The sequence below is a fragment of the Manis javanica genome, chromosome 10 (genome assembly GCF_040802235.1).
Source record: "Manis javanica isolate MJ-LG chromosome 10, MJ_LKY, whole genome shotgun sequence".
Lineage (NCBI taxonomy): Eukaryota > Metazoa > Chordata > Mammalia > Pholidota > Manidae > Manis > Manis javanica.
Window position 1 is genome coordinate 29124687 of NC_133165.1, and position 20684 is coordinate 29145370.

At 38.3% G+C, this 20684-nt stretch overlaps 1 protein-coding gene across 13 annotated transcripts in view; it reads right to left on the reverse strand.

Moving 5' to 3' along the window:
* Positions 1–20684, reverse strand: part of RNF216 (ring finger protein 216) — a 137157-nt gene that overhangs the window by 102585 nt on the left and 13888 nt on the right. For 11 of the 13 annotated variants that reach the window (XM_017664186.3, XM_073215001.1, XM_017664189.3 and 8 more), the window contains 3 exons: positions 20199–20332; positions 4785–4918; positions 865–1722 (listed from right to left, as the gene is read on the reverse strand). In XM_017664186.3, the coding sequence (XP_017519675.1) occupies positions 865–1722; positions 4785–4918; positions 20199–20265 (1059 nt within the window). In that variant the 5' untranslated portion in view covers positions 20266–20332. The remainder of the gene's footprint in view (positions 1–864; positions 1723–4784; positions 4919–20198; positions 20333–20684) is intronic. The other 2 variants (XM_073215000.1, XM_073215002.1) reach the window with 1 other exon arrangement.

Below are 20684 nucleotides of genomic sequence, written 5' to 3' on the forward strand. Positions count from 1 at the left end.
GACGCCTACATCATTCACTTCACTTCATCTCATCACATGGGCATTTTATCATCTCACATCATCACAAGAAAGGTTGAGTATAGTACAATAAAGTATTCGGAGAGATCACATTCACATAAATTTCATTATACTTTATTGTTATGATTATTCTCTTTTACTGTTACTGTTGTTAATCTCTTACTGCGCCTAATTTATAAATTAAACTGTATCATAGATATGTATGTATAGGAAAAAACATACTACCCATAATGTTTGGTGGCATCCGTGGAGAGTCTTGCACATTTCCCCTGTGTATGGTGGAGGGGAGAGGAACTCTATACTTTATCAGTGTTAACCAACAGAACTTGGTGCAATGGTGGAAATGGAATGGTCTACTCTGTGCTTTCCAATATTGTGGCTGTTCAGAACCATGAGCTACCGAGCACTTAAAATGTGACCGGTACTACTGGAAATGGAATTTTGCACTTTATTTCACTGTATGGCATTTAAATTTAAACATGAGACTATATGAGATGACCACATTGGGCAGTGCAGCTCTAGGTGATCTTATAAACCTGCTTTAAGGGTATGAATTTGGGGTTAATTCAATGCTTTTAAAACTGGGAGGATTGCTCACTGACAGCAGCAGTGCACCCATGGTCTGCAGCTAGAATCCCAGAGGGCTTAAAAGGTAGGGATGGGAGTGTAATGACACATTAAGGAATCCTGATTCAATTTTCTTGTCTTCAGAGCTTCTCTTCTATTCTATTTATCTAGCTATACAGTCCTCAGGAAAATGAAGTCCACACAGCTAATATTTTGCAGTAAGAGAAAACTCAGTATATTTAGTGTCTATAATTACTTACTTAATGAAATAAAACTTACTGTTTCTTTCACTAATAGGTCAACGAGCTCTTGATCTACCTCAGGAGCTTCATGCCCCCAAAGGTTTTCCAAATTGGGATCCTGAGATCCTTGCAGTGGAAAGGCTGGACCCGGCTCCTCGTCATCTATTGCTAATTGCTGGTCTTCAAGTTCTCCTAGAGGATGGGCAGGCTGAGGAGAGGAGGGGCCGGGAATCCCATCCTGCTGGGGTTCTGGTCTTGGAAAAGCTGGCCTTGGAAAAGCTGGGCCTGGGCGTTCATGTTGATATAGAAATGGGCCTAGCTCTGCTTCAGGCTGCCGCTCCTGAGGAACAACTTGGTTTGTTATCTCATGGGGCTGCTGGTTTAAAGACTTGAAGTAAGGACGGTCTAACCAGCATTCTTCTTCAATGGCCTGGTCATCTAGAATAGCTGCTGATTCTTCAATGTTTGATACAAGCTCTGTTTCTGAGTCTTCAGATGACTGGTTCTGAGTGTCTGAAGGATCGCTTTCAGGATAAAGAAGGCTACCTTCTTCCAAGATAATGACTTTCTGCTCTGACTGGGAGTTGACAATGTCATCTCCTGCTTCATTATGACTTGGTCCGGGCTTGGGTTCTCTCTCTGTTTGGCCCCTTGGTTTAATGAATTCAGAAACTCCAGGAGGCCCGAGATTCAGAAATTCTCCGTAGTCATCCTCAGAATCATCCTGTGCCCCAGAATCAAACAATGAGCTGTTACACACTGAAAAATAGCCGTTCTTATCTGATTCAAAGGCTGCTCTAGACTTTTTAGGCCTCTCTTCTCCCAATCTTGTGAGATCTTGCCACTGGGCAGCTGGTTTGATGAGATTGGGTCGTGATGTCTGAGGTTTATTTGTCTAAGAAAAAATGAAATTTTAATAATAATAATTCAATTTTTTGCCTATGCCTCCTTATGTACTTATAATGCACTTCTCCGAAAGGACAGGAAAACAACCAAAATTTAAAAAACCTTCCCCGAACAAAACTGATTCTTCACATTTTTCTTGACACTGAAATTTGGTGACACCATAGTAACTTTAAGAATCAAAGGAGCCATTTGTAGACTGAAGCCTGAGTTATAGTTAGAATAATAGTATCACCTGAGACCACTAGAACAAATGTAACTGCGTAACAGGAAATAATGAGAATGACAATGCAGTAGAAGAATGTAAAGTGTTTAATAAACACATGGAAAGAACCTAAATCTCATTAGTCATCAGCAAAATGTAAACTGAAACAAGATTTCTCCCAATCTAAGAATGGCAAACTTTTTAATTAGATAGTATCAAGCCCTGGTAAGAACATGGGAAAACTCATACTAATATTCACTGCTAGTGAATTTAGGGGCGTAATTTGGCATTATTGATTAAAATTAAAAAATGTACATTCTTATGATCTCTCACTATCTATCACTTTTTCGTATCTATTCTACAAACCGTTACATGTCTAAAGGGGGCATGTATAAGGATATTTACTGCCACACTGCTTCTAACAGAAAAAAACTGGAGACATTCTGAAGTTTTCCCAAAGAAAATAGCTAAGTAAACTATTATTTATCTGCTCTACAAAATATTCTCCAACTCCCCATCCCAAAGAGAGGCAGCTTTATATATGTACAGAAATGGGAAAGTCACCAAAAAACTTCACTGAGGAAAAATTCCAAAACAATATATACACAGAACGATTCTATTTACTTTTCAAGAAATGTAAACACAGACACAAACAGAGCCATTTCTAAAGCACGTATCTGTACACATACATGTATACAAAGGCACACATGCACACACATTCAGTGAAAAGTAGACCTGGAGTATACATGCCAAACTGTAACAACAGTTCCTCTGGGAGGTCCCAGGGGAGGAAGAGGCTGGTAAAGAGAAACTTAATTTGTACCAATTCAGTTTCTATAGGGAATGAAATCATGTGTTACTCATAAATTTAAAAAATTGAAATGGACATGCAATTTTAAGGTAGTGGAATAAAAATGTTTCTGAACCTTCTCTCCTTTGCAATCACCCCAATCTAGGGGGCAGAGAGACACAGAACTGAAAATCTTTGAAGAAGCCAACAGACATTTATAATCCCAAATTCCATTATGTATGAGGAGCTGGTAATAAGCACAGTGAGGGAAGTAAAACCAAATTCCAAGCAAGGCAGAGAAAGCTTCAGAAAGGCAGAGTGTTTCAAAGTAGGTGGTGTGTCTGGGGGGAAAAACCAACAATCAGTTTGGAATGAGGGGAGCCTTTAGGTAAACCTTTTGGCAGCCAAGGCATTTCTGAGGAGGTTAGAATGAATGAGGACAGGCATCTCTGCCAGACGTATGCTGGAGGACTCTGAACTGGGCAACTCTGGAACTAGCAGTCTCTGCCAGGTGGTAATAAGTAAGGCTAAGTAAATATAAGTGCCCATGTGCACTCCCCCCAAGTCCACTGTCCCAAGGAAGGAGAATTACTGCTAGCCAAGAATGGTGCCTGACCTCTTCCTCCAACAGAACTACCTACAAAGAGCTAGCCAAGGAAAACTTCAATTGTGAAAGTTGAGTAATAAAACTACCAGCACAGCAACTGTACAAAATTACCTGTCTATTTAAAAGAAAAAGAGATAGCTGAGTAACATCCTAGAAAGTCAGCACAACACAGATGAAATAACCACAAAACAGAAACAAGGACACAACCAAGTAATGAAATAATTCTCTCTTCAATAAAAAAGTTGTAAGTCATGGTTTTGTAGAAATAAGGTAACCACTGAAAGTTGGGAGGGAAAATGGAGAGGTGGAGATGAAAATTCTGAAGAAACCATTATAATACCATTACCAAGTAGAGTCTATCCAGAAATAGAATTTACCACACTAACAGATCAAAGAAATATCATATGATAATTTCCACTGATGCTGAACTTGAATTTGACAGAATTCTATATTCACTCAGAATAAAAACTCCAAATAAAGTAGATGACTAGTTCCTTACCATAACTAAAAAAAATGGTATCTTAAGCAAAAAGCCACCATCTATGTCAGTGATTATGTTTCTGATTCCTATTACCACTATTCATTAAAATTTTTGGGGAAGTATTGCTTAATATAATTAGAGAAGAGAAAGAGTAAATATAAAAATTGGAAAAGGAAGAAACTAAGTATCATTATTTGCAGACAGATCAGATGCCATCCCTTAGAAATTTAAGAGGGTCAATTGAAAAACTACAGACAACAAAAATAAGGTGACTGAATATGAAATTAATGCAAGAACCAACAAACTTAAAAAAATTACAAAGTACAACAGAAGATGCTGTTTATAAATGCAACAGAAAGGATAAAATAACCAAGAACAAACTTAACAAAAAATGTTTAAGATCGATAGTAAGAAAAATCCAAAATGCTCTGAGGATTATAAGGAAGGCTAGACTAAATGGGAAAACAAACTGTTCTTCTATTATAAAAAATTGTTCTATATATAATATTATAAAAAATTTTCTATAATAAGATTTGTTTTGAATTAAACTATCAGCATTAGAAAAGCTGGTGTGAAAATTTATGTTAAAAATATAAGCACAAAAATATCCAGAATGATTTCAAGAAATATAGTATGTAGTAAGGGGGAGATGAGATTATAAAAAAAACATGTTATAAGGCTGTAGCAATTAAAATAGTGGGATACAGTACATGAATAGTCAGAAGGAGCAATAGTGGAGAAAGTTAAGTCCTGAAATAGACCCAAGACATATGGTTTCTAAGAAGACATCAGGCAGGGTGGAAAGGGGGCTGTTCTGAGAACTGGAGAACATGCAGAGCACTACAAGTGAGATGTAAGTGGCGTTCTCAGCTCTTCTGCCAACAAGGCCCAATGCCCACTAGTGAGTGGCTGAAGAATGAGATCACTAATTTGCAATAATGCCTCATCCTGGTAAGTTTAAGAAAACTCACTTCTGTCAGGATGATACCATCATCCAGGTCCTCTTCATCGTGTTGCTGAGGAGCTGGGGTTACCATCATGGGAACCCCTTCCTCGTCAGAGGAGTCAGATATGGTGATGGGTCCATCTCGGAGACTGATCCAGTCTAAAAGCAAGCAGAGGTTGCTGTTACCAAGTGAGCATAATCACATCCAACGCTTTGGCAGGAACAGGGTGAAGCATAATGCCAAATTCATGGTTACTGGTGTGTTAATTTACATCCTCAAGCAGCACTTACATCCAAGCATTAAGAACCATGTTTCCATGCTGACCTTTGCCAATGAAACAGTTTTGAAAATCATGAGAGAAAATCAGACAGTTACTATGCTCAAGATTATCAACTTTTTCTTACAGGTTGAAGAAATCTATTGATAAAATCTTGACTGTCAATTTCTTAAAATTGAAGTCATAGCCTTCCACCTCATCTCTATTCCTTCCAGGAAATAAAAACACTGTTTTATTCAAACTGATAGGCCTGAAAGAACTTTCACTCAAAAACAGTAAAATTTTCATTTCTTTAAAGTATTTAAATTTGCTCACCTGAACATAAACTTCAAGTATCACTTATGCAAACATATTTCAGTGCTTTCATCAAGCACCCATTTATCATCTCTAACAGTAAGCAATTTAACTTCCTTAGTCCTCCTTTAAATATGAATTAAACTAATCATCTAAATATAGTTAATTCTGTCAAGGTCTCTAACTCCTTTTAATTGTCTGAAGACAGATCATATTTGATACTGGATGATACAAACTGTTATTTTTTTCCTGTCTGGGTCCACTGGAATGTTAAAGGTTAAAGTGAACAAAGAAGAGAAAAATGTACTAAGTGTCTAAGAAAAAAGATTTAAAAAAAAAAAGGCAAGGAAAGAAAAAGGCATCATCTTAACAAATTCTGAGATTCCCCGATTAAAGTTCTATCTTTCTCAAAGTTAATGCCTCAGGTATTTTTATGGCATCCGACAATTCGAAAAACAATCTAAAATCAACTGTCCTACTTCACTCCTGTAACAGGGCTGTGGTGATGCCAGGGACAGCAATTTAAAATTACCAAGTGAGCATAATCACATCCAACGCTTTGGCAGGAACAGGGTGAAGCATAATGTCAAATTCATGGTAAGTCTGTAGGATCTAAGGTCAGACTGTCTGCACTTAAGTCTCAGCTCCACCATGTGCTGGCCACATACTAGCTACTTGACACTGTTACCTCAATTCTTTAAGCATCCATTTCCTCAACATTAATAAAAAGGTTAACAAATGGTGCCTATTTCAAATAACTGTATTAGTTGAGAAAACCCACATAAACTACTTGTTTATTATAGTACTTGACACATAGCAAAGCTGCCTGATTTTAAGTCCAATGCCACCTACCTGGCAGACCAATAAATCTACCAATCGTCTCAACTGAGGGCCTGGGAAGTACATTACAGAGGACATCCAGTTAAACCTGGCAGAAAGAACCCAAGTGATTATTACCATCTCCTCCCAAAACCCACTAAAATGACAGTAAAGGAACTTTTTCAAGCACAACCTCTTTAGTTCACAAAGAGGGAAGGAAATGATAACTGACAAAGACATTTAAACAAAATTCTGGAAGACAGCAGATTTACAGACGCCAAGAGTTCTAGCAGAGTGGAGAAGGCTCAAACCCACAGCCTGCAGAGGGAGCAGGCAACCAGAGATGCCTAACTCATGCTGCAGAATCCTAGATCTTCTTGAATAAATGTTCTGTTATTGTGTGCCTTTGGTCATTTCTAGTCTTTAAATGGTTGTTTTTGACATTTTGTCTAATTTTATTATTGATTTTGGGGAGAGGATGTGCCAAGTTCCTCACTTAGCTATTCCAGAAGGCATGAAGATGTCCATTCTAAAGAGATGATGAGACAGAGAGGCACTAGATACTAAGCAGAGAGTCAAGAGAGGAAAGGAATGCCATTGAAGTAGCATAGTGAGTAAGACCCCAGCTGCCTTCTGCTTCTTGGCCCCCTGAATGCTACAGATAATCTTAGATTCCATATTCAGGAAACTGTAGATTCCTCTCGGGAAGAATGAGCCCAAGAAAAGAGCACTTACAAACAATAACTTGAGGAACCCAATGAAAAAATTGGTTTGAAACTTAACACTTTACAGTGAAGCCCAATGGTTGACAAGATACTCTCCAACACGCCACATATACACACATTAACTTTTTAAAATAAAATTTAAAAATTAAGTTGTAACATGACAAAGTCTATGAATCAAGTGTATGACTCCCTGAGTTAATAATACAAAAGGCACATACCTGTGGGACAATCACTAAAGTCAGTAAATACAACATTTCTAGTACATCAGTAGCCTCCTAACCACAGATTCATTTTGCTTGTTTTTGAGTATCTTTTGTTTCTGGCTTTCTTGTAAATAACATGTCTGAGTTGCATTCATGTTGTTGCATATCCCAATAGTTCTCTTTGCTGTATGTAATTCACTATGTGTATATACCGTAAATTGTTTATTCTGTTGATAGACATTTGGGTTAGGTCCAGTCTTGGCTATTTTTAATAACACTGTCACAAACATTCTCGTACATGTGTCTCCTGGTATACTCATTTCAGTTGGGTACATACATTCTAGGAGCAGCAGTGCTGAGTCACAGGGAAAGCATGTGCTCAATTTTACTAGACAATGCCCAACAATTTTCCAAACTGTTTGTGCTAATTTACACTCCCACCAACAGTGCAGGACAGTACCTGTTACTTCGTGCCCTTATGGAAATACAGCCATGCCCATCCATTCATGTTATTACCTATAGCTGCTTTCACTTACAGTAGTATAGCTGAGTGGTTGCCACAGAGCCCATATGACCTGCAAGGCTAAAATGGTGACTATTTGCCTTATATTATTAATTTCTGAGCTTGTTTCTTATGCAGTATATGATTTTTATGATGTTAGTTTTCTTCAAACCGTTATTAGGTGCTTCTCATAAGCTTCAACTGATTCCATTTTCCTTATCATGCAATTTAAAATATTTTCTTATTTCCATGGTGACTTCTTCTATTAACTATGGGTTGTTCTGAAGTGTATTCCTATCTCCACACATATAGAGATTTTCTAATTATATTTTTGTAACTGATTTATGGCCTAACTCCAATATGGCTAAAGAACATAATCTGCACGACTTTGTGAAAATTGGTAAAGGGAAGCCTTCCATCATGGCATAGAGAGGCCTGCAGGGGGAGCTCTCATGCCTACCAATGCTGGTCAATTACAGACCAACAGAAAGAGATACCTTACAAATCATACTATTTTGGCTACTTCACCAATCAGCAGGAGGAGGGAAGAGTTTGTGCTTGCCTCAGCAATGAGACTTAAAACTCAGCCAATGAGCAGCCACAACACATGGGGCTCCAACTCTCTCCCACTTCTCTCCCCACCCCTTTGTTCTGACATGCTTGTGATTTTACCATAGCTTGCTTGTCCTGAAATTGAAATTACCTGCTGTTCCAGAATAAACCCATTTTGCTGGTAAAATAACTGACAGCTTTATTTTTAAAGTTAACAATTTCAATCCTCTGAAAATACGGTCAAATTTATTAAATACATTGGATACAGCAGTATTTCATATATGTCTAATATGTCAAGTCTGTTGCTCATGTCCTTCCCATGTTCTATATACATACAAATATCTGTGTGTGCTTGAAAAGACACACTTGCAGTTATTCAAGGAAATATGTTAAAATCTCTAATTATATTGTGGATTTGTCCATTTTTTCTTTCAGTTATGTCAATTTTTGTTTTTTTTAAATCAGTATTTTGATACCATTATTAGATGTATAATGAATAAAAGACTACTTTATCTTTGCAGTGTACTGACCCTGTTACCATTTATGATCTCTTGCAGCTTTAGGAAAACTTCCAGTTGGAGCATCTACTTAGCCTGATAATATATAGACATACCAGCTTTTCTCTATCTGGGGGCAGTATTTACATGATGGATCTTTTTTTCACTCCTGTACTTTTAATCTTTATTCCACCTCCATTTTTTAAAATTTTGGTATCATTAATCTACAATTACATGAGGAACATTGTTTACTAGACGCCACCCATCACCAAGTCTCCCCCACATACCCCATTACAGTCTCTGTCCATTAGTGTAGTAAGATGCTATAGAGTCACCACTTGTCTTCTCTGTGTTGTACAGCCCTCCCTATGCCCACCCCCTCATTATACATGCTAATCATAATGCCCCCATTCCTCCCCCCCACCCCCGCCTTATCCCTCCCTTCCCACCCATCCTCCCTACTCCTTTCCCTTTGGTAACTGTTAGTCCATTCTTGGATTCTGTGATTCTGCTGCTGTTTCGTTCCTTCAGTTTTTTCTTTGTTCTTATACTCCACATATCAGTGAAATCACTTGGTACTTGTCTTTCTCCGCCTGGCTTATTTCACTGAGCATAATACCCTCTAGCTCCATCCATGTTGTAGCAAATGGTAGGATTTGTTTTCTTCTTATGGCTGACTAATATTCCATTGTGTATATGTACCACATCTTCTTTTCATCCATTCATCTACTGATGGACACTTAGGTTGCTTCCATTTCTTGGCTATTGTAAACAGAACTGCGATAAACATAGGGGTACATCTGTCTTTTCAAAATGGGCTGCTGTATTCTTAGGGTAAATTCCTAGAAGTGGAATTCCTGGGTCAAATGGTATGTCTATTTTGAGCTTTTTGAGGAACCTCCATACTGCTTTCCACAATGGTTGAACTAATTTACATTCCTACCAGCAGTGTAGGAGGGTTCCCCTTTCTTGGCATCCTCACCAGCATGTGTTGTTGTCTTTTGGATGGTGGCGATCCTTACTGGTGTGCGGTGATATCCAACTGTGGTTTTAATTTGCATTTCTCTGATGACTAGTGATATGGAGCATCTTTTCATGTGTCTGTTCCCATCTGAATTTCTTCTTTGGAGAACTGTCTGTTCAGCTCCTTTGCCCATTTTTTAATTGGATTATTTGCTTTTTGTTTGTTGAGGTGTGTGAGTTCTTTATATATTTTAGACGTCAACCCTTTATCGGATCTGTCATTTATGAATATATTTTCCCATACTGATGGATACCTTTTTGTTCTATTGATGGTGTCCTTTGCTGTACAGAAGCTTCTCAGCTTGATATAGTCTCACATGTTCATTTTTGCTTTTGTTTCCCTTGCTCAGGGAGATATGTTCATGAAGAAGTCGCTCATGTTTATGTCCAAGAGATTTTTGCCTATGTTTTTTTCTAAAAGTTTTATGGTTTCATGACTTACATTCAGGTCTTTGATCCATTTCAAGTTTACTTTTGTGTATCAGGTTAGACAATGATTCAGTTTCATTCTCTTATGTGTAGCCAACAGTTTTGCCAACACCAGCTGTTGAAGAGGCTGTCATTTCCCCATTGCATGACCATGGCTCCTTTATCATATATTAATTGACCATATATATTTGGGTTAATATCTGGAGACTCTATTCTGTTCCACTGGTCTGTGACTCTGTTCTTGTGCCAGTACCAAATTGTCTTGCTTACTGTGGCTTTGTAGGAGAGCTTGAAGTTGGGAAGCGAGATCCCTCCTGGTTTATTCTTCCTTCTCAGGATTGCTTTGGCTATTCAGGGTCTTCTGTGGTTCCATATGAATTTTAAAATTATTTGTTCCAGTTTGTTGAAGAATGCTGTTGGTATTTTGATAGGGATTGCATCGAACCTGTAGATTGCTTTAGGCAGGATGGCCATTTTGACAATATTAATTCTTCCTTGCCAAGAGCAGGGCACGAGCTTCCATTTCTTAGTATCTTCTTTAATTTCCTTTAAAAATGTCTTGTAGTTTTCAGGGTGTAGGTGTTTCACTTCCTTGGTTACGTTTATTCCTAGGAATTTTATTCTTTTTGATGCAATTGTGAATGGAATTGTTTTCCTGATTTCTCTTTCTGCTAGTTCATTGTTAGTGTAAAGGAATGCAACAGATTTCTGTGTATTAATTTTGTATCCTGAAACCTTGCTGAATTCATATATTAGTTCTAGTAGTTTTGGAGTGGATTCTTTAGGGTTTTTTATGTACAATATCATGTCATCTGCAAATAGTGAGAGTCTGACTTCCTCTTTACCAATCTGGATGCCTTGTATTTCTTTGTTTTGTCTGACTGCCATGGCTAGGACATCCAGTACTATGTTGAATAACAGTGGGGAGAGTGGGCATCCCTGTCTTGTTTTTGATCTTAGAGGAAAGGCTTTCAGTTTCTTGTTGTAAAGTATGATGTTGGCTGTGGGTTTGTTATATATGGCCTTTATTATGTTGAGTATACTTGCCTCTATACCCATTTTGTTGAGAGTTTTTATCATGAATCGATGTTTGATTTTGTCAGATGCATTTTCAGCATCTATGGAGATGATCATGTGGTTTTTGTCTTTCTTTTTGTTGATGTGGTGGATGATGTTACTGGATTTTCGAATGTACCATCCTTGCATCCCTGGGCTGAATCCCACTTGGTCATGGTGTATTTTTGAATTCAGTTTGCTAATATTTTGTAGAGTATTTTTGCATCTATGTTTATCAGGGATATTGGTCTGTAATTTTCCTTTTTGGTGGGGTCTTTGCCTGGTTTTGGTATTAGAGTGATGCTGGCTTCATAGAATGAGTTTGGAAGTATTCCCTCCTCTTCTATTTTCTGGAAAACTTTAAGGATAATGGGTATTATGTCTTCTCTGTATGTCTGATAAAATTCAGAGGTGAATCCATCTGGCCTGGGGGTTTTGTTCTTGAGTAGTTTTTTGATGACCAATTCAATTTCGTTGCTGGTAATTGGTCTGTTTAGATTTTCTGTTTCTTCCTTGGTCAGTCTTGGAAGGTTGTATTTTTCTAGGAAGTTGTCCATTTCTTATAGGTTATCCAGTTTGTTAGCATATAGATTCTCATAGTATTCTCTCATAATTCTTTGTATTTCTGTGGGATCTGTCATGATGTTTCTGTTCTCATTTCTGATTCTGTTTAAGTGGGTAGATTCTCTTTTTCTCTTAAGTCTGGCTAGAGGCTTATGTATTTTGTTTATTTTCTCAAAGAACCAGCTCTTGGTTTCATTGATATTTTCAATTGTTTTATTCTTCTCAATTTTACTTATTTCTTCTCTGATATTATTATGTCCCTCCTTCTGTTGACTTTGGGCCTAATTTGTTCTTCTTTTTCCAATCTGAATAATTGTGACTTTAGACTATTCATTTGGAATTGTTCTTCCTTCTTTAAATAGGCCTGGATTGCTATAGAACTGCCTTTGCTGCATCCCACAGAAGTTGGGGTTTTGTGCTGTTGTTGTCATTTGTCTCCATATATTGCTTGATCTCTATTTTAATTTGGTCATTGAACCATTCATTATTTAGGAGCATGTTGTTACGCCTCCATGGGTTTGTGAGCCTTTTTGTTTTCTTTGTACAATTTATTTCTAGTTTTATACCTTTGTGGTCCGAGAAGTTGGTTGGTAGAATTTCAATCTTTTTGAATTTACTGAGGCTCTTTTTGTGGCCTAGTATGTGCTCTATTCTGGAAAATGTTCCATGTGCACTTGAGAAGAATGTGTATCCTTCTGCTTTTGGATGTAGAGTTCTGTAGATGTTTATTAGGTCCATCTGTTCTAGTGTGTTGTTCAGTGCCTCTGTGTCCTTACTTATTTTCTGTCTGGTGGATCTGTCCTTTGAAGTGAGTGGTGCGTTGAAGTCTCCTAGAATGCATGCACTGCATTCTATTTCCTCCTTTAATTCTGTTAGTATTTCTTTCATATATGTTGGTGATCCTGTATTGGGTGCATATGTATTTATAATGGTTATATCCTCTTGGGGGATTGACCCCTTCATCATTATGTAATGTCCTTCTTTATCTCATTACTTTCTTTGTTTTCAAGTCTATTCTGTCTGATACAAGTACTGCAACACCTGCTTTTTTCTCCCTATTGTTTGCATGAAATATCTTTTTCCATCCCTTGACTTTTAGTCTGTGTGTGTCTTTGGGTTTGAGGTGAGTCTCCTGTAAGCAGCATGTAGATGGGTCTTGCTTTTTATCCATTCCATTAGTATGTGTCTTGTGATTGGTGCATTCGGTCCATTTACATTTAGGGTGATTATTGAAAGATATGTACTTATTGCCATTGCAGGCTTTAGATTCGTGGTTACCAAAGGTTCAAGGGTAGCTTCTTTACTATCTAACCGTCTAACTTAACTCGCTTATTAAGCTATTATAAACACAGTCTGATGATTCTTTATTTCTCTCCCTTCTTATTCCTCTTCCTCCATTTTTTATATGTTAGGTGTTTTAATCTGTACTCTTTTGTGTTTCCTTTGACTGCTTTTGTGAATAGTTGATTTTATTTTTTGCCTTTAGTTAGTATTTGGTTGGTCTGCTTTCTTTGGTGTCATTTTATTTTCTCTGGTGACAACTATTTAGCCTTAGGAGTGCTTCCATCTAGAGCAGTCCCTTTAAAATATCCTGTAAAGTTGGTTTGTGGGAGGCAAATTCCCTCAACTTTTGCTTCTCTGGGAACTGCTTAATCCCTTCTTCATATTTAAATGATAATCGTGCTGGATACTGTATTCTTGGTTCAAGGCCCTTCTGTTTCATTGCATTAAATATATCATGCCATTCTCTTCTGGCCTGTAAGGTTTCTGTTGAGAAGTCTGATGATAGCCTGATGGGTTTTCCTTTGTAGGTGACCTTTTTTCTCTCTCTGGCTGCCTTTAATACTCTGTCTTTGATCTTTGCCATTTTAATTACTATATGTCTTGGTGTTGTCCTCCTTGGGTCACTTGTGTCGGGAGATCTGTGGGCTTCTATGGTCTGAAAGACTATTTCCTCCCCAGTTTGGGGAAGTTTTCAGCAATTATTTCTTCACAGACATCTTCTATCCCTTTCTCTCTCTCTCTTCTTCTTCTGGTACCCCCTATAAAGCAAATATTGTTCTGTTTGGATTGGTCACACAGTTCTCTTACTATTCTTTCATTCCTGGAGAACCTTTTATCTCTCTCTCTTCTTTTTCTTCTGGTACCCCTATAAAGCAAGTATTGTTCTGTTTGGATTGGTCACGCAGTTCTCTTAATATTCTTTCATTCCTGGAGATCCTTTTCTCTCTTTCTGCCTCAGCTTCTCTGTATTCCTGTTCTCTGATTTCTATTCCATTAATGGCCTCTCGCACCTCAACAAGTCTGCTCTTCAGTCCTTCTGGAGATTGTTTTATTTGTTTTCTCCTCCCAACTTGATCCTTTAGCTCTTGCAGATTTCTCTGCAGGTTCATCTGCATGATTATGACCTTTATTTTCAATTATTTTTCAGGAAGATTGGTTAAATCTATCTCCCCAGGGGCCCTCTCCAGGGCTGTCTGGGTGATTCTGCACTGGACCAAATTCTTCTGCCTTTTCATGGTGGTAGAGGTAGCTGTAGGCAGGTAGTGCATGTGTCAGCTGGGAGAACAAAGTCCCTTCCTGCATGTTGGTCTCCCTGCCCTTCTCCACTGCCTGTGCCGGTTATCCGCACACCAGGAGCAGCCCTTGGGGTAGCTCAGAGCCCTGTGGGGTGAGGCAGGCGATCCCAGTGTGCTCTCCTGCATCAATGGTGCCCCTTTGCACCCTGTCCTGGCTTTCTCTGCCTTAGCCGGCGGCCCTGGGACTGGCCCAGGTGGCTGAGTGCCGGGAGGGGGCTCTGGGTGGCTGCTGTGTGTGTGGCCGCTGCCAGGCTGCTCAGTCGGGGCCGCACAGTAAGGGGAGTGAATGGCAGGCTGTTTATTGCCGTGAGGGGCTTCAGAGCTGCATTGCCACCCATGGGGTTAGGGCTCCTGGATTTCCCCAGGATTCCCAGCTGCATGGCTGAGTGTGTGGGGACGATTCTGTCCAGCTGTGAGGCCCCTGTCCCTTTAAGACTTTCAAAAAGCACTCACTTTTCTTTTGTCGCAGGGGAGCCGGCTGCAGGGACCCGCTCACATATTTTACTTTTCTGTTTCTCTGATATCCAGCACACCATGCAATATGTGTCTGCACTCCCAGTGCAGATTACTGAGGCTGGGTATTTTGCAGTTCTGCACTTCCACTCCCTCCCCACTATGACTCCTTTCCTCCCACTGGGAGCTGGGGTGGGGGGAGTGCTCGGGTTCTGCCAGGCCCTGGCTTGTATCTTACCCCCTTCGTGAGATGCCGAGTTCTCGCAAACGTAGATGTAGCCTGGCTGTTGTACTGTATCCTCTGGTCTCTCTGTTAGGCGTAGTTGTTTTATTTGTTGTATTTTCAAAAATATATATGGTTTTGGGAGGAGATTTCCGCTGCCGTACTCATGCCACCATCTTCCCAGAATCCCCTCACCTTCATTTTTAAGCCTGTTCTTACTGGGTACAGAATTTTAGGTGAGTAGTATGCACCAATTAAAAGGACTGAATTACTGATATATGCAACCACATGGATGAAACTGAAAAAATTATGCTGGGCAGAAGAATTCAGGCACAAATAGTATATACTGTATGGCTCCATTCCTATAAAATTACATAGTAACATTAAGCAGACCAGTGGTTTCCTTAGGCCGGGAGTGGGGTGAGGAGTGACTGCAAAGGGGCATACAAGTCTTTCTTAGGGGAGGGCAGAGCCAAGATGGCGGCTGTGAGGCCCCTGTCCCTTACATTAAAGTCTTTGACCCATTTCAACTTTACTTTTGTGTATGGGGTTAGACAGTGATCCAGTTTCATTCTCTTACATGTAGCTGTCCAGTTTTACCAGCACCATCTGTTGAAGAGACTGTCATTTCCCCATTGTATGTCCATGGCCCCTTTATCGAATATTAGTTGACCATATATGTTTGGGTTAATGTTTGGAGTGTCTATTCTGTTCCATTGGTCTGTGGCTCTGTTCTTGTGCCAGTACCAAATTGTCTTGATTACTGTGGCTTTGTAGTAGAGCTTGAAGTTGGGGAGTGAGATCCCCCCCACTTTATTCTTCCTTCTCAGGATTGCTTTAGCTATTCGGAGTGTTTGGTGTTTCCATATGAATTTTTGAACTATTTGTTCCAGTTCATTGAAGAAAGCTGTTGGTAATTTGATAGGGATTGCATCAAATCTGTATATTGCTTTAGGCAGGATGGCCATTTTGATGATATTAATTCTTCCTAGCCAAGAGCATGGGATGAGTTTCCATTTGTTCGTGACCTCTTTAATTTCTCTTAAGAGTGTCTTATAGTTTTCAGGGTATAGGTCTTTCACTTCCTTGGTTAGGTTTATTCCTAGGTATTTTATTCTTTTTGATGCTATTTTGAATGGAATTGTCTTCCTGATTTCTCTTTCTATTAGTTTATTGTTAGTGTATAGGAAAGCCACAGATTTCTGTGTGTTAATTTTGTATCCTGCAACTTTGCTGAAGTCCGATATTAGCTCTAGTAGTTTCGGAGTGGAGTCTTTAGGGTTTTTTATGTACAATATCATGTCATCTGCAAATAGTGACAGTTTAACTTCTTTACCAATCTGGATTCCTTGTATTTCTTTGTTTTGTCTAATTGCCGTGGCTAGGACCTCCAGTACTATGTTGAATAACAGTGGGGATAGTGGGCATCCCTGTCTTGTTCCCGATCGCAGAGAAAAAGCTTTCAGCTTCTCGCTGTTCAGTATGATGTTGGCTGTGGGTTTATCATATATTGCCTTTATTATGTTGAGGTACTTGCCCTCTATACCCATTTTGTTGAGAGTTTTTACCATGAATGGATGTTGAATTTTATCGAATGCTTTTTCAGCATCTATGGAGATGATCATGTGGTTTTTGTCTTTCTTTTTGTTGATGTGGTGGATGATGTTGCTGGATTTTCGAATGTACCATCCTTGCATCCCTGGGCTGTATCCCACTTGGTCATGGTATATGATCCTTTTGATGTATTTTTGAATTCGGTTTGCTAATATTTTGTTGAGTATTTTTGCATCTACGTTCATCAGGGATATTGGTCTGTAGTTTTCTTTTTTGGTGGGGTCTTTGCCTGGTTTTGGTATTAGGGTGATGTTGGCTTCATAGAATGAGTTTGGGAGTATTTCCTCCTCTTCTATTTTTGGAAAACTTTAAGGAGAATGGGTATTATGTCTTCTCTGTATGTCTGATAAAATTCCGAGGTAAATCCATCTGGCCCAGGAGTTTTGTTCTTTGGTAGTTTTTTGATGACCAATTCAATTTCGTTGCTGGTAATTGGTCTGTTTAGATTTTCTGTTTCTTCCTTGGTCAGTCTTGGAAGATTGTATTTTTCTAGGAAGTTGTCCATTTCTCCTAGGTTTCCCAGCTTGTTAGCATATAGGTTTTCATAGTATTCTCTAATAATTCTTTGTATTTCTTTGGGGTCCATCATGATTTTTCCTTTCTCGTTTCTGATTCTGTTGATTTATGTTGACTCTCTTTTCCTCTTAATAAGTCTGGCTAGAGGCTTATCTATTTTGTTTATTTTCTCAAAGAACCAGCTCTTGGTTTCATTGATTTTTGCTATTGTTTTATTCTTCTCTATTTTATTTATTTCTTCTCTGATCTTTATTATGTCCCTCCTTCTGCTGACCTTAGGCCTCATTTGTTGTTCTTTTTCCAGTTTTGATAATTGTGACATTAGACCATTCATTTGGGATTGTTCTTCCTTCTTTAAATATGCCTGAATTGCTATATACTTTCCTCTTAAGACTGCTTTTGCTGTATCCCACAGTAGTTGGGGCTTTGTGTTGTTGTTGTCATTTGTTTCCACATATTGCTGAATCTCCATTTTGATTTGGTCATTGATCCATTGATTATTTAGGAGCGTGTTGTTAAGCCTCCATGTGTTTGTGAGCCTTTTTGCTTTCTTTGTACAGTTTATTTCTAGTTTTATGCCTTTGTGGTCTGAAAAGTTGGTTGGCAGGATTTCAATCTTTTGGAATTTACTGAGGCTCTTTTTGTGGCCTAGTATGTGGTCTATTCTGGAGAATGTTCCATGTGTACTTGAGAAGAATGTGTATCCTGTGGCTTTTGGATGTAGAGTTCTGTAGATGTCTGTTAGGTCCATCTATTCTAGTGTGTTGTTCAGTGCCTCTGTGTCCTTACTTATTTTCTGTCTGGTGGATCTGTCCTTTGGAGTGAGTGGTGTGTTGAAGTCTCCCAGAATGAATGCATTGCCTTCTATTTCCTCCTTTAATTCTGTTAGTATTTGTTTCACATATGTTGGTGCTTCTGTATTGGGTGCATATATATTTATAATGGTTATATCCTCTTGTTGGACTGAGCCCTTTATCATTATGTAATGTCCTTCTTTATCTTTTGTTACTTTCTTTATTTTGAAGTATATTTTGTCTTGTCTTATACTAGTATTGCAACACCTGCTTTTTTCTCTCTGTTGTTTGCATGAAATATTTTTTTCCATCCCTTGACTTGAAGTCTGTGCATGTCTTTGGGTTTGAGGTAAGTCTCTTGTAAGCAGCATATGGATGGATCTTGCTTTTTTATCCAGTCTATTAGTCTGTGTCTTTTGATTGGTGCATTCAGTCCATTTACATTTAGGGTGATTATTGAAAGGTATGTACTTACTGCCATTGCAGGCTTTAAGTTTGTGGTTACCAAAGGTTCAAGGATAGCTTCTTTACTATCTTACTGTCTAACTTAACTCACTTATTGAGCTATTATAAACACAGTCTGATGATTCTTTCTCTCCCTTCTTATTCCTCCTCCTCCCTTCTTCATATGTTGGGTGTTTTGTTCTGTGCTCTTTTCAGGAGTGCTCCCATCTAGAGCAGTCCCTGTAAGATGCCCTGTAGAGGTGGTTTGTGGGAGGCAAATTCCCTCAACTTTTGCTTGTCTGGGAATTGTTTAATCCCTCCTTCATATTTAAATGATAATCGTGCTGGATACAGTATCCTTGGTTCAAGGTCTTTCTGTTTCATTGCATTAAGTATATCATGCCATTCCTTCTGGCCTCTAGGGTTTCTGTTGAGAAGTCTGATGATAGCCTGATGAGTTTTCCTTTGTAGGTGACCTTTTTTTTCCTCTCTGGCTGCCTTTAATACTTTGTCCTTGTCTTTGATCTTTGCCATTTTAATTATTATGTGTTTTGGTGTTGCCCTCCTTGGATCCCTTGTCATGGGAGTTCTGTGTACCTCTGTGGTCTGAGAGGCCATTTCCTACCCTAGTTTGGGGAAGTTTTCAGCAATTATTTCTTCAAAGACACTTTCTATCCCTTTTTCTCTCTCTTCTTCTTCTGGTACCCCTATAATCCCTATAATGCATATATTGTTCTGTTTCGATTGGTCACTCAGTTCTCTTAAAATTCTTTCATTCCTAGAGATACTTTTATCTCTCTCTGCCTCAGCTTCTCAAAGACAATACTTTCTAAAAGGAATTAGTTGTTCTTAAAGAAATTCTGTTCAAGTATATATATGACCCAATTAGAACCTAACAACTATTAGAACATTAATTTGACATACATGCTCAAAAAAGTTGGAAATGATCATATATACAAATTATTGCTAAGATCTAAAACTCTATGTATCACAATAAATTATGGCTATAAATCACTACCAAGTTAGAATACGCTATTAATAAAATCTTAAAAATCAGTTGTTTCTTTTGTACTCAATTCGCATAGCTCAAAATTTGCTTAGCTTTAATGCTCTGAAAGCCAAATATATATGATTTACCCTCTGCTGGAAAAAAATCTTCTGCATCAACTCAATATGTTATCAATGAGTAAAAACAAAAAACTGACACAACCTCTTCCATTGAGTTTACACTTGGAAAAAACTATCTTTCCTACTTAGTGGCTGAATTCTTTCCTTTTAGCCCAGGTATAAATGTGAATTAGGATTTGACAGAAAATTTTATATGCATTTAACAATGTTATAGAAATGCAGACTCCCTTCCCTTTATGCATCGAGGAATTTCCCCAGATTTTAAACACTGTAAACAAAAATTACATGTTTTAAAATTCCCCATAAGGCAACCAGAATGATCTGGGGAAAAAAACAAACTAAGCATCATATGAGGGGTCAAAATGCTTTAGGACTTTTAGTGCTTTTATATCACACAGGCCCTCAAGGAGTTCTTCCCCATTACCACTCCTCCAAAAACAACTGCCCTGCCCACACTCCCACCTCATAAGATCCAACAGCTGCACATCCACAGCTCTTCTCAGCTTGCTAGTTAACAGCTTATTAATCTACTTATGATGGAAGAGTCTTAAACTTCATTCATGCCAACAGGCACTAAACTCTAGTCTTGATTAAGTCCATTTCCCCCTGATGTTCTAATATCTAAAAATGACATGTCTCTTGGTTCTACTTGCTGCAGACAGGTTCATTTCAACAAAGATATAACTGTAAGGGAATACTAAGGGAGAAAGCAATGTTAAAGGGAGAAAGCGAGAACAAACACTTACCTTGTCGCCGGTGGCAGTGAAAGTTGTTCAGGTGAATTACCTCTTCATTGTTGTTTCCCTCTGCCATTTTCAAATGTAGACATACACATGTGCTTGCTAATATCTAAACATGACAACAATCTCTTCCAAAGGGTCTGAAAAAGAAGAAAAAAGAAGAACATTAAGAATGAGAGGATCAAAATTCCTTTCACCTATCTGGTCAAGGTAGTATTCTAAGCTTGTGATAAAAACACTACTAAAAAGAAAAAAAAGAGTGCATAACTAAAAAGCTAACAGATAAGAAAAAATGGAGTAACAACAAAAAATAACCAATTACTGCAAAAGGACATATAAAAGAGGAATATAGGATCAAAGAACAGATGGGACATACAAAAAACTTTAGGTATGCTTAAAAGTCAATTATGGCAACCTATGGAAATGGGAGAAAATACTTGTAAATCATTTATCTGATAAAGGGTTAAAATCCAAAATATACAAAGAACTCAT